This window comes from Halichoeres trimaculatus, unplaced genomic scaffold (assembly GCF_033239565.1).
Source record: "Halichoeres trimaculatus isolate MK-OKI-2021-1 unplaced genomic scaffold, fHalTri1.1 fHalTri1_scaffold_2, whole genome shotgun sequence".
NCBI lineage: Eukaryota > Metazoa > Chordata > Actinopteri > Labriformes > Labridae > Halichoeres > Halichoeres trimaculatus.
The window spans coordinates 39348052-39362514 of NW_027437180.1; the positions used below are offsets into that span (position 1 = coordinate 39348052).

The 14463-nt window shown below is 41.1% G+C and overlaps 1 protein-coding gene across 2 annotated transcripts; it reads left to right on the plus strand.

Moving 5' to 3' along the window:
* Positions 1–796: 796 nt before the first annotated feature.
* arhgap19 (Rho GTPase activating protein 19) lies at positions 797–13594 on the plus strand. Of its 2 annotated transcripts, none has more exons than XM_074695913.1 (12): positions 797–862; positions 2162–2436; positions 2761–2841; positions 4655–4864; positions 5861–6087; positions 6220–6306; positions 6439–6504; positions 9580–9786; positions 9886–9984; positions 10074–10187; positions 10282–10383; positions 12643–13594. In XM_074695913.1, the coding sequence occupies exons 1-12, from the start codon at positions 819–821 to the stop codon at positions 12685–12687; spliced, it is 1557 nt and encodes a 518-aa protein (XP_074552014.1). In that variant the 5' UTR covers positions 797–818; the 3' UTR covers positions 12688–13594. The 2 variants fall into 2 exon arrangements, with proteins under 2 accessions (XP_074552014.1, XP_074552019.1); XM_074695918.1 differs by having other exon boundaries at positions 12646–13594.
* Positions 13595–14463: the final 869 nt, after the last annotated feature.

Sequence of the window (14463 nt, forward strand, 5' to 3'; positions counted from 1 at the left end):
TCCTTCCTTCCTCCACATGCGTCGTTCACTTGCGTCGAACAGCTCTGGCTTTCTCATCGTGCTGGTCCTGGTCCTGATCAGCATCTAGTGAGACATAAGCATTGTAAGACCCCTTTTTCAAAGGTGCTACAGATGCATCATATGTTCCTAAATGATACATTTACTTTTAATTTTCTTATTTATTTTCTCTGCTCTGATATACTGACTTAATTGTGCATAAGGGCAACTGAAATAACCCTAACTAACCCTAACCCTAACTGAATGTCCCCTGGGATCAATTAAAAAATTACTAATTCTGACTGTGAATCTGAAACAGCATGTTTCATCTTCTATTTTTTAATATTTTGTGGGTAAAAAAAAAATATTTGAGAAATTCATGGAGAAATGCATGTCATTAATAGTCAGTGACAATATGATCCAAGGGCTGAGCTCCCTAAAAGTTTGATTCTAAATCTAAAACGCCCCTGAACCCAGGACAGAAAATGCCTTATAACAAGTGATGCCTGACACTGATAAAAAAAAATGGTAAATCATGATTTACCGTAATATCCAGACAGCAAGTCTTTAATTTATTTATTTATTATCATTATTATTACTGTTGTTTTTGTTGTTCTGAATTCACAGGTTTGCTGATTTCTTCCTTTATTCGTATACAGATGTTGTTTTCTTCTTGTTACAAATCGTGGATTCAAACCGACCAATCACAATCAAGGACATGCAAATCCCAGCCGATATGCCCCGCCCATATTCAATAAACTACCAATGGTTGTTGGTGTGGGCGGGGCTTGAAGGGTAACAGCGGAGGATTCAAACGGAAGATGGCAGCGGGTAAAGATGTCGATGAAAACACGGAAAATACACGGTAAGACCGGGTTTTTACAATGACACTTCGTTTTCAGTAGTTATTAAATGAATAAAGTTGTAACTAAACCTCTGTCCTGTGCAAAGCTGGACATATTTTAAGGTTAAACATTACACTTACGGGACTTTCAGGGTCTAACAGTCAAGCTACGAGTCGTTAGCAACATTAGCTAAAGTACCTCATTCAAGCTGAGAGTTTAGGTTATTGTACTTCTCAAACAAAACGACCTTATTTTAATTTAACTCTGAAGTAAAGTCGTGAGTATGATACCAGCTGCCCCGTAAAGTCTTGATGTGTTAGGTTGCAATTGGCTAATGTCAAAACTTGCGCTACAGTATGAAAGGAAGATGGATCAGAGTAGCTCTGTATCCTGGTTCTCACTCACAACGTTTCTGCTTTCAGATGAATATTAGTAAAATAGTTAGTAAAATTAGAAAATAAAAAACACTCTAAGAAGCGGTATTTTGATCATTCTGAAGCCTTACAGTGCTCCCCTGACAGCAATAACGTAGCAGACTGGTGTCTCAAACTACGGAAGCCCTAAAAGATCATGATTACATCAATTTTACATACATTTTATTGTCTCTGTTTCCTAAAAATTAGTTAATTTCAGATGCTTTCTTGTGTCTCAACTTGTTTTCTTGTTGTCACATGAAGATAGTTATTGTTTTCTGAAGACAATGGGACTTAAAATGTATTATGTTCAATCATAGGTACATGTGTGCTAAGACATATTAATGCTTTTCTTTAAAATTAAGATAAAAAAAAAATGTAAGAAATTTTTTCCTGGAGTGCTGAAAGTTACGATTAAATACTTTTTATTTTCTACAATTTTTCCGGTGACATTTAATTTCTTTTTTTTTTTTTTAGTTTTTTTTTCTCTGCTGCTAACTAATTTAACTGTTTATATTTTTCACTAAGTAACAAAATAAAAAACAAAAAAAAAACACAGAAATAGGCCTTTCCTCAGTTAAGTTGGCAGAAAAGCAGCTTGGCTTGCGTCTTCAGGCTACTGATAGTTATCAACCCACTGATTGAATTTTTAGACCATCAGAAAATTATCTTGTTCTTGAGAAAACATCAGAAATGAACTTGTTATCTTCAAATTGAGGAAATAAAACTAATTTAATATTGAAGTTTTATGTTTTCTAGAAGCTTCTGTAGCGTTACAGCAGCTGTCTATTATGAGGGGTTTGTAAAAAAAAGTGTTATTTTAGATTCTGAATCAGTTTGGTGTATCATTGTAATTTAATTCCAATGTCACTAAGAAAAACAACATTTTCTGTGTCCCCCCTTCAGAGGAACAGTGAGCAACATGGTGACCAATCATGACGAATCCCCAGGGGGCTCCCGAGCTGGCCGACCAGCCGTCATCTTCAGTCCCGACTTTTTCGTGGAGAAGCTTCGCCATGAGAACCCTGACGTCTTCCTGGAGCTGGTGCTGAGTAACATCACGCGTCTCATCGACCTTCCTGGGACAGAGTTTGCTCTGCTCCTTGGCGATGAGGGACCGAAGACGCCAACGAGTGGAAATGGAGGGTTCTTTCGCTCTTTCAACTTCCTCAAACGCAAAGGTCAGAGGTCATTTATGTCAGAGATTTTGATTTGACAGCAGTCTATATTCTTACACATGCTGTACTATAAGAAAAAATTCTAAATAGCTTAATGCGAAAAGAGCTGACTGTAAAGAGAATATAATAGATTTACATAATATAATGTGTTGTTTATGGAATCAGAACAGAACTGTTAGCCAGCTGTGTTTGATACTTGACTTGATTGGTCGAATTTCCTCGAAAGCTTCTTATCAGCTCTGAAATACAAGCAACTCCAGAGACAAAGAAGACTCATTAAACCAAAGAATCAATCATTTTATTTTGACCCCCCTCATCTCTTCGCAGATAAAGGTGTTGTGTTTGGGACCCCGCTGACGGAGAGCTGCATCGCTCAGATCTACCAGCTCATAGACTACCTCAGCAAAAGTGAGTCCAAGTCCTGACACAAAAACTGGCACAGAGTGCTGACCACATCAAAAACTAATCTTAGTGAAACTAAATGATAATCAATGAGACCCTGTTCCTTCAATCACCACCCCATGATGCTTATACTGGTAAATAAAACTTTCAAAATAAAAGACTCAGTTAAACGGAGGTGGAATAAAATATTAAAAATGAAACTAGGATGAGAGCTATGAGAGCAGATTCATATCACAGTATTTTTCAGTACTGCGGTTAAGGTCAGTTTATTCAGCGCTGCACAGATCATGTGTTTGCACATTGTGTGTCACTAACAAATGTAGCACATTAATAACAGACGGACAGCTTCATGCAGATTTTAGCAGTGTCGCCCCCTCGTGTCGTCCTTCTCTCACAGAAAATTTCTACGCCACTCACCTCTGGAAGTTTCTAACTTCTGCACGACTCTGCCCAGACATATGAAGGCGTGGCATTCATATGTAAATGAGCCACCGCTGATACCGCCCCGCTCTTCAGTGTCACTGAAAGCAGCGCCATGAGCTCCGAGTGCACAATGTTTAGAAAACAGCGAAGCTCGTTTAATGTAACATTACAGGCTAAAACAACAGGCTACCTGCCGCTAAAGTTAGCATCCTGAAGCTAACACAGAGACAGGGGGGACACTGAGGAAAAGCTCTTCCATCTGCTCCACAGCACACAGCATTTAAAATACTCACATTTCCAGGGTCCCAGGTTTGTTGGAGGATGGTTGGTAATGCGCCTGGATTCAGGACCAGTCTATTGGCTAGCCCTCTGTTGGACTGTCCAAAGTTGGAAAAGCAGTCGGCCGTGAAGTGACTAGCACACACATGCTCAGTTTTACTGAGTGTAGCTGGCACATTTCCCTCATAAATGAACGCCCCGACGTTCGGCCAAGATTATCTTCTAGTGTGAGCGGTTGACAGATGAATCTTTAGCCCCACGATCGTCTCACAGACTCGTCGGATATTTTTCTGATAATTTTCAAACATGTTTGATATTTATCTGGATGATTACAACATTCATTCTCACTGAGGATGACAACAGACAATTAGAAAGAGCCCCAGAGACCGGACAACAGACAACAAACGCAGGCTCAAAGTGCAACTGAAAGGCTCCGGGTCAGCTGACTGCGCGCTCCACTGGCCCACTCGAGCCAGTTCAATAACGCCTTTAAAAATAACACATAGCCAAGCCATTTTCAGTATCAAACTGTTGTTTTATCAGTGATCGGTGTGAGATCATGCCATTATTGGCTGATACAGCAACAGTTTCTCCTCTGTCCCTCTGCGTGTACGTAATGGATGAAAGGCACCGCTGCAGACAGATCCGCTTCTCTCTCCCCCTGTCCCATCAGTGCGCTAAAAACCTCAGATCAAACAACTGAGCACATGTGGTGCATCACAATAATCTTGGTGTAATCCTGTAGTGTGTGCTGGTCAGTATTTTCAAATCTTGTAGTTAGTGAGTGCTTAAGATTTAAGAGAAGATGATCTGTGAAGATTCTCCTTATGTGTGAGATACAACCTGATTTCAGAATCTTTTAAGATTTTTAAAATCCTGTAGTGTGAGCCAGGCTTTAGTCTTGTCTTCTTCTGAGATGGTAAGCTTGTGCATTTCCGTGCGTCACGTTTGTGCAGCCTATACGCTCCAGGGTCCACTGCTGCTGTAGTAATTGTTGAGTTTAAATTCACAAAGGTTTTCTGGGTAAAGCTTGCGAGTTGTGGCAAGGAGACTCAACAATGATTGAAAGGACGATCTGTTTGGACCAAAGATTTCTCCGTTCTGCTCCTCTGCTTAGATCTGTGCGTGGAGGGTTTATTCCGTGTGCCGGGGAACAGCGTGCGGCAGCAGACCCTGAAGGAGCTCCTCAACAGCGGGGCCGATGTGGACCTGGATTCTGGAGACTTTCACCCCAACGACGTGGCCACGCTGCTCAAGACTTTCCTGGGAGAGCTGCCCGAGCCCCTGCTCACACACCGACACTTCCACGCCCACCTGAAGATAGCCGGTGATGATAAATACTCACGTGTTTCCATTTTAGAGCCCAACTCTGAGACAAATAGGGACAGGAATCAAAAATCAGTTCCTGTTGAGAATCAATAAGAAATGTTTTAATCCATCGATATCGTTAGCCTTTGTGCTTAACGATTCCCTTATCTAATCTTTATATTGTGCCGGAGCCGCCGGGCCTTACGTCGACTAGTCTGCTGCAGCTAGCTTAGCTTAGCAGTGAGATAACGTTTCCCAAGAAAATTCTGATTCAGGATTTTCAGCTTGAAGTTGTCCTGAAGAACTGACTTCATAAAGAAATGTACATCACTCTCTCTCAGGAGATTCATATTCAGCACATTCAAAATGGTATAAATCACCTTATTAACCAAAATAACTAAATAGCGCAAGCTTGATGCTAACGTATATGAGAAACTGCATTGATATGCTAGCAGTTAGCATACATCAGTAAAACTTCAGCTTCAGAATAGAATTTCAACTTTCATCACAGAAACATATCACATCAACTCTTTGTGAAAAATACTAAGAATTTTAAATGCTAAAAGCTAACAGGCTAATGAAAGGCTAACAGCTGACTTCATAACTACGGAAAGGTTCCAAACAACTTAAACCATTGCTATAACCACTCTGAGACACTAGATGGCCTACTTGAATTATTAATATATTACAACACAGAACATCAACGTCACATTGTGTGAAATTTTTACCTGTTTCTGTTTAATTATGCCCAGAAATATCCAGACTCAGGGACCAATTACATTTTATTCACTTACAGTATAAACTCAATTAAATGCTGTTGACACAGAAAACCTGTAAAGCTACTTTTTGTACCAAGAAAATTCACAACAGGACTTGATAAGGGAATCGATAAAGAATCAGATCGATAAGCAGAATCGATAAGGGCATCGGTGTTGACAAAATCGTATCAATTCCCATCCCTAGAGGCAAATCAATGTCGGTTCTTGTAAATCTATCTAAGATTTCTCTTCCCCAGATATGACCCTGTTTGACGAACACGGCAACAAGACTGCGGTCCCCAACAAAGAGCGTCAGATCGAGGCCCTGCAGCTCCTCCTCCTGCTGTTACCTCAGGCCAACCGCTCTCTGCTCAAGCTGCTGCTGGACCTGCTCTACCACACCGCCAAGCAGCAGGACAAAAACAAGATGTCCGCCTTCAACCTGGCTCTCATGTTCGCCCCGCACGTCCTCTGGCCCCGACATGTAACCTGAAAAATCCAGATTTGAAGTCATACTTTAAGAATGTGCTAGAAAAATCCTTGGAGATTACTTGTTAAATTTAACGTGCACCTTTAAGTTTTTCTTTTTTTTGACTCCTGCTCTGTTCTGCTTCAGATGACAGCCGCAGACCTGAAAGACAACCTGAAGAAGCTGAACAACAGCATGGCCTTCCTCATCAAACACTCCCAGAAGCTCTTCAGGGTGATTATTTACCACACACACCATGCCGATGTGTAGAAAACACACACACAGAGTCACACCAGGCTGCAGAAACATTAAATGTGACGTCTGTAAATGATGGGAATGATTGATTTGTGTGTGTTGCGTGTTCAGGCTCCAGCTTACCTGCGGGACTACGCCAGGGCTCACTTCACAGGGAGCAAGGCGCTGCAGACGAAGGTGAGGGTTGAGCCACTTTGGACCTGAAAGTTTTTAAAGGTCCCATATTATGCAAAATTCCCTTTAGACTGGTTGTGTAACAGTAACAGCGTCCCCAGCCTGTCTACAAACACCCCGATATGAGAAAACTCCGTCTCCTTCTCTTGTTTGCTCCAGACAAAGTTTGCTGTCAGGACATGTGTGCTCAAACACGCAGAGTTGAGATCTGCCCTGCATGACGTCATGATCCTAAAAAAGTAACTCCTCCAGGCCCGCCCCTTGTCCTGCCCCTTCTGTGCAGCGCCTTTTTCACCTTAGCTGCTTGGCACAGAAGTCTTTGTTTAACTCAATCACATGAGGTTTTGAAGACTCAGTGGATTCATTTTATTTTTGATGGAAATGCTCCCACAACAACTCCTAAAATGTTGTATGTGTGTGCTCACCATTTCACTTTGGACTGCTTTCTCAACGAGGGCCAGAACAAAGCAGGATTCACCAAGAACCTGAAGCTGAAGCATGGATCAGTACCAACTGTCCAACTGCTCTACCTAGAGCCATAGCCTGATGAATGTGGTTTTAGCATGGCAGCTAACGTAAGTTAGGGTTTGTAACTTAGTTTCCTTACACTACGTTAACACACATGAGTAAATAATATCAGGGGACGTTAAAGAGAAGATATATGGACATTAGAGGTCGACCGATATGGGTTTTTTGGGGGCCGATGCCGATGCTTTCCAAATTTGGGCAGCCGATGCCGATATGCATAGCCGATTTTTCCAATTTGATATTCAGGCCGATTGTTAAATAAATATATATTTATCACATTTTTGTGAAACGCAGCAATTTCTGAGCAACTAAAAGAAATCTATTACAACAAGTCATGTCCAGTCCTCTGAACATTTATTCAGCTTTCAAAACAATGAAATATTTTGTCTGAGTAAACACACAATGTAACAAGCAGTAGTAAACATTCACACTCTTCTTAAAATGTCAAAAAAGAAATTTAAACTTATTAATATAATTTGAACAAAAGTATGTAATGTATCCAAGTGGTTCCACAAGTTTGAGGTGCTCATCTTTTTTGCCACCTCTGCTTCCATGCTCACAATCTGCCTGCAAACGGCACGATGAGAGCTAGAGCCTTATTTAGCGGTGTTTTTGTGTGAAAGTAACGCGCTGAAAAGTCTCTAAATAAAGCGTGAATGCAGACCGATATCAGAGTTTTTCGGTGGGAGTCCGTTTATTTGTGTTTTTGGTCAAGTAAAATATGGCCCCGTCTAAGTGCAGAAGAAACCTGCAGAGGAGCAGGGAGGGGGTGTTTGGTGTGAGCGCTCTGGGCTTCTGCTGCACAAAAACACTGCTGTAGGGGTAATTTCTGCCCTAAACCTTATGAGAGGACCCAACTTGTTCCATCCCGGAGGATCACTTTAAATAGTGCATAAACGAGCAATTTCAAATATAATGAACCGATTATAACACTACTACACCTACGTTATATGTCTGTGTGTCTGTCTCTCTTACTTACTGGGCAGTGGGCACTTCATTCCTCGAAGGAAAACATGTAGCAAAACATAAATGCATTTCTTCGTAGACTGTAAATGATAAGAACATAACTCCTGTCATGTATTTACGTGGAGGAATTTGCAGGTGGCTAATACATGCTTCAGAAAAAGCCCCATGATTGATTCTTTACTCCTTTTTTTACTCTCACCATTTCACCGTATTTACGTTGTTCTGTTGTTAACAGTACAGTAGTGATGTGTTTTCACCAACTCGGTTGAACACGTACAAGAAAAGTCAACTTAGACCACGCTAATCTCTCACTGCTAAAACTTATCACAAAGTAGCATTTGAAGTTAACAACATGCTGCAGACTGGAGAGCCATAGAGCCACAAAAACGTTAAAATGTTCAACAAATCTGACCATTATTCATTGTAGATGCAACAGGTGCAGGCTTTTCCACAGCCTGGATTCCACCGAGCACACTCCACTCTGACGTAAATGAATGTTATCCAGCGTGCCACAGGGGTCCTTTCTTGAGGGGCAGCTTTAGCTGCCCGCACATGTGCCTGATCAAAAATTGCGCCATTTTATACAACGGATCAAAAATCAGCTTTTTAAAAGAAAATACGGCCGATAGAGACAAATGTCCAAATATTGGTCTACCTCTAATGGACATATGTTTCATGTGAAGCTAGCTCTATATACATCATGTTATCTTTTGTTTGGATGGATGTGACTACTTGTCGTGGTAGCCCCCGGCAGAGCTAATGTTGTGCTACAGGGTAGCTAACACACTGTCAGCTGTTATTATGGAGGCTAAGACCACAGTCACCTCTAATGTGTGTGTTACTGCTGCAGTTTAGTTTTTTGATAGACGTCCCTCATGGTACTGTGTGGAAAAACTAACAGTCCAGGCTGAACACAGTTCTTTCTGCTCGTATGGTCATATAACTCTGGTTAGCACCAAGCTGCTAACGTTAGCTTTATTTACCTGATGGTAACTGCAGCAGTTACTAACCGCTCAGAAACGTCCTGCTGCAGCCGTAGAGTTTGGATTTCTTCAGGCGCCTCTCCTTCTGGGTCAGACTCTGGATCAAACTGGTCTGACTGAACCACGGCGCTTCTATGAGCCATATCTACGCTCTCTGTGTAAACACTGCAGCATGGTACCAGAGCAAAAGCCACACCCTCGTCCAAAGAAGTTGTGAAGGAGGCGTGGACAGGGCAGCTCATTATCATTTAGAGCTCCGCCCACAGAAACAGCTTGTTGTCAGGAGCGCTCAGGAGAGGGGATGAAGTCCAGGAAATAACTGATTTTAAGGAAAAACACTTTAAACTGACTGTCCTGGGACCTCTGAGACCTGTTTGAACTAGTTGAAAAGTTGCAGAATATGGGACCTATAAATTCCTCCTGCTGTGATCTGTCTGACGCACCTCGGGGCAGGTAGGTGTGTCATAGCAGCAGGACACAGTGTGCCACCTTTCCTTGTCTCTACACTCTTACAAACACATGGACAAAGTGATCGAAGCCTTGTTATCACCTCATTTCTGCCTTACATACCCTGAAAATCACCGCCTCCCTCCTCTCTCAGGATGATCTGGAGCTGCTGGCGGCGAGCGGCTCCCCGTCTCAGAGGAGAGTGTTACCCCTGAAGAGGACAGCGGCTCTGGGCCCCAGCTCCCAGGAGCAGCACCAGTCACCTGCTCAGCAGTACACGGAGGAGGCTCTGAAGGAGCTCTTCAGACACGTCCACCACAACATGCCGGACTCGGCCAAGAAGAAGAAGCTCGTCAGACAGGTTCACCTCTTTAGTTTCTGTCCTGGGAAACGAAGCTGCAGAAATCATCACAGTTTGTAATGAATGAAAGTTGATGTTTTTTCTTTTTCCTGTGTGCAGTTAGTCAAACAGACGACCTCGGGGACGCCCACCAACGAGCACCATCCAGCTCCCTCCAAGAAACATCCCCGCTCCCGCTCCTTTGGTGGGCTCATCAAGGTACCGTACCAGCCCGTAAACTCAGTGAACGGTTTTTGTTGGTTTCCTGTCTCTGTATTCACTCGTCACTTTCCCTGCCCTCTGAGCAGCGCAGAGCTCGTGGCGAGCAGCTGACAGCAGAGCAGCGAGTCAGACACATTTCTCCTGACGCCGTCACCAGAACGGGAAGAAAACCCGGAAAAGAAAATGTGGTCCTGCAAGCTGTGAGCCTCTCTTTCCTCCTTCATTTACCGCGAGCTGTGCAGGTGATCCTTTCACCTGCAGTCAAATTTAACATCTCTTTCTGTGTGTGCACAGGTGAACAGCCCCCTGAGCGGGCCTGTGCTGGGGAAGGCCGGACTGGTTGTAAAAAACCCAGATTTTACTTTCCACAGGGACAAAGCACTTAAAGTTTCAAAGGTAGGTCACAGTTTCTCCTCCGCATCAGGAAATTCTCCTTACAGACAAAAAAACATTTTTCATTTGAATGGTTTCTTTTCAAGGTTAGAAAGATGTTTGAATTTAGACTCAAAGCGCTCATAATTGCTTGAAATTGTAACCTAAGATATTTCACATTTAAAAACAATCTGACTCAACAGATCAGTTAAATGGAGAGAAATAAAATAGAGAAATGTACAAAAAAAAAATTGCGTCACGTGTATGATATGTGGGTCTGTTGTCATGAGTGATGTGACATCGCCCCCTAAAGGACAGTACATAGACCAACATTAGCCCTACACCTTAATTAGCCTATGCTAACTGCCCTGCATATGCTAGATCAGGGATGGGCAACCTCTTCCATGTCTCGTGCCACTTTAAAATACACTTATGTCCAAAGTGCCACTACTTCGTTCATAAAATCATCGACAGTGTATAGGAAAGTCTCTTTTATGTATTCACTGTCAGCAAGGTTATAATAGTTAACTAAAACAAAACTAAATAAAGAACACTAAAACTTAAAATACATTGCTGTTAACTCAAACTATTAAAAACTAGTAAAGAAAAAAACGATAAGTAAACTAAAACTGTATCGTGTTCAGAAAACGAACTGAAACTAACCAAAATTAAAGACAAAATGTCCTTAGCTATTGTTTTGACAATATTAACAGCCTTTAGAATTTAAATTAGTCCGACACATTTTCCCAACCAATTTTACAACAGTTTTCGGCAGTTGTCAGCGCCGTACGGCACCATCACAGCGACGTAATGGGACGTGCGTGTGATATGTAGAGGAGCAATGAATCAGAGCATCTGTAATAGTTTAATTTCATGTGAGTCTGACTTTATTGTTACAGAGTCCAAGTTTCTAGTTATTAAAGCTCATATTTTATTGTTTTGTATAATTTATATATTTATTTATATTATTTTTATATAATTTATGCTTGTATTTTTTTTATAAAATATACTAGCACACACATGCTCAGTTTTACTGAGTGTAGCTGGAACATTTCCTGATAAATGAACTCTAGACACTTAGTCTGTCTTCTTCTGAGATGGGAAGCTTGAGCATGGAGCTATGTGGCTGTTTACAGCCAAAAACAGAGCAGTGATGGCTCTTCAACTTTGGCATTCTCCTTCCTGCTGGGGAGAGGAGTGGGCGGGGAGGGGGTTTGGGGGTATCTGCTCCGGTGGACCAATCAGGTCAGACTTGCTCCTGATTAGTCAAAAAAGGGAATCGCTGATGTCGGCAAATCCCCAAAATCCAAACAACTCGTTTGAGGTCAGGATTTTACATTCACAAGCTCTACTAAGAACAGGTTTGGTCATTAAATATCACATTTTGTGGGCTGGGAGGAAAGACAAAGACCCACAAATTTCACTAAAAGACTTAATGAAAGGATTTTTGCATAATATGGGACCTTTAATAAAAAGTCAAAAACGAGTCCTTAAAGACAAACCATGCATTTCCCAACATATAAAGGAGTGTATGTGGGATTTTGTAGCTCCTCCCCTCGCTGTTGAGCTCCAACATGTTTGTGTTAAGAGCTGGATCACTGCCGTTGTACTGCCGTGACATCCAAGGTCATTTTTGCTTTTACTCAGCGTGAAATTCTCCCAAACTCTGGAGTTTTTTGAGCAAACGGCTTCTCCTGCATTTACATGTGATGCATACAGCTCCACAGCCCAGGTCATCTACACTCCAGTCCAGTAGGGGGCGGTAATGCACCTTCAGCTAGTTACCATCCGCTAAATAACCCAACAAAAAGGAAGAAGACAAATAAACTGAAGAGAAACTGATACAGTGCACAGTGCACTGATTATGGAAAAATGTTGTTGATGCTTTTACTAATCCATTTTTATTGATTTTATCGTTACGTTGTTGCAGTTGTTTTTCTGATACTTGTGGTTGATTTTTCTGAGAGCACAAATCCATTCCCACCTGGGAAGTGTGGAGTGGGAATGACGCCATCATGTCACATCAGGAAAGCTTGTCATAGCAACAATATGTCTTGATGTAACGTAAACACTGATCAGAAATAATAAACAGAATATAACAGGAGCTTCATCACTGTTTACACCCATGGCAGCCATCTTTGATTGTAAACTCAGGGTGATGTGGATCCCCGACTTCCCAGTAGGAAATGTAAGGCACTAATAGATTGAATGTGGTTGATGGTGCTCATGGGAAATGTAGTCTTAATGCCAGAAAAAAGAGTGATTCATTTACTCATCTCTCAGCAGGACTCTCCCTCCGTTACCAGGACGTATTTCTCTCCAGCGTAGGAGAGACAACCCTTCACCTCCTCCTCCTCCTCCTCCTCCTCCTCCTCCTCCTCCTGTGGAGCAGGACACGGCAGTATTAATATTATCCCTCCTGTTTATCACGGTGCTTTTGTCGTTTTATTTTAACTGTGACTAATTTGCAGCAGCTGAAGTCTGAGCAACAAGAGCCGAACCAAAGCCGAGACCTCTGCACTTTCACCAGGAAGTGGTTTTCACCCTTCTGACCTAAAGTAAATCAGCTGATCCGTTTTTTTTTCTACCAGAATCTTTGAAATCAAAGCGGATCAGGACCTCTCTGCTTTGGTCCGGCTCGGCTGGCCTCAGACCTGCTTGTGCTGTAATAACTTGTTTTTTTAATAATCTGCTGTATCAGAAAGTCTGACCACTAGCATGCTGAGCTAACAGTCTGCCATAGAGTGTAGCATGTGTGTGTGTGTTTACATGTTGTACAGCCTGTGTGTGTGTGTGTGTGTGTTTACAGCATTAATCTTGTGAGTGGTGTTTGGTACGATGTGTGTTAACTGTGGGTTACTGAATGATGTCTGTGAGCAGGTCACTTTATTTTTTTACAACACTAACTGGGAGCTTTGTTTTTGTGAATCTGTCAGAAATGTTACATTCCCACGTCGTCTGATGACTTTAGGAAGTTTTTAAATCACGTTTTATTTGTTTTTTATCCTTTTAAAGCTGGATGATGGAAAGGTTGTGTGTTTAAAGCTGTTGTTGATGGTTTAACGTTAAGTCTGATTTTTCTCTGGTTGAATCGAGCAGTGATCTGTTACAGACGAGCAGAGGAAGAGTCTGAGGAAAGGGAGATGCACAAACCTCCACCTGTTAGGGTTCATCATGTTGGATTGAGATATTTTTAGTTCAAGAAACTTTATTTTTCTTTTTCCTTCTTCTAACTTTTTTTTCTCCTCCTTACCCTCTTTAATTATTTATGACATGTTTTGTACTTTTTTCCTCCTTTTTTTTCCTTCCATAATCCCCCTTTCTTCTTTTTTTTTCCATTTTTCCCTTAATCTCGTATTTTTTCCATGTTCTGTTTTGTTTTTCTACTATGATTGTCTCATTGGACTCAGTTTAAGTCGCATCCTCTCAAAAAAAAACCTTAAAAAATGTCTCGTTTCATGAGTTTAAAAGACAAAATGACACGTATCTGGACTTTTTTTTATTTTTTTAATAAAATATTCTCGTTTCAAGAAACTTAGCAATGTATCCCCCTTTCTTTATTTTCCTTTTTCCTTCTTTAAAATGTTTTCTTCTCCTCAACCACTTTAATCATTTTTGACGTGTTTTGCACTTTTTTCCTCCCTTTTTCCCTTCCATGATTCCATTTTCCTTTTTTTTTTTCTTTTTACCATTTTCCCACCCAATACCTTATTTTCTCTGTTTGTAGTTTTTTCTCTTAATGGACTCAGTTTGAGTCACATCCATCTGAAAAAAAACAGAAAATGTCCTGTTTCATTTTTTTAAGACAAAAATAGCACATATGTGTACTTTTTATTTTTTTAAGTAAAATATTCAAATTTTGATAAACTCAGGAAGTACATCCCTCTTTCTGTTTTTTCCTTTTCCCTTTTTTTGTTTTTTTTTCTCCTCTCCTTTTATCATTTATGACGTTTAGTACCATTTCCCTCCTTTTTTTCCCTCCATAATTCATTCGTCTTCTTTTTTTTTTTTTTTTACCATTTTTCCCTTGATCTCTTATTTTTCATTTTCTGTTTTTTTTTCTAGTATTGATTGTCTCATTGGACTCATTTTGAGTCACATTCA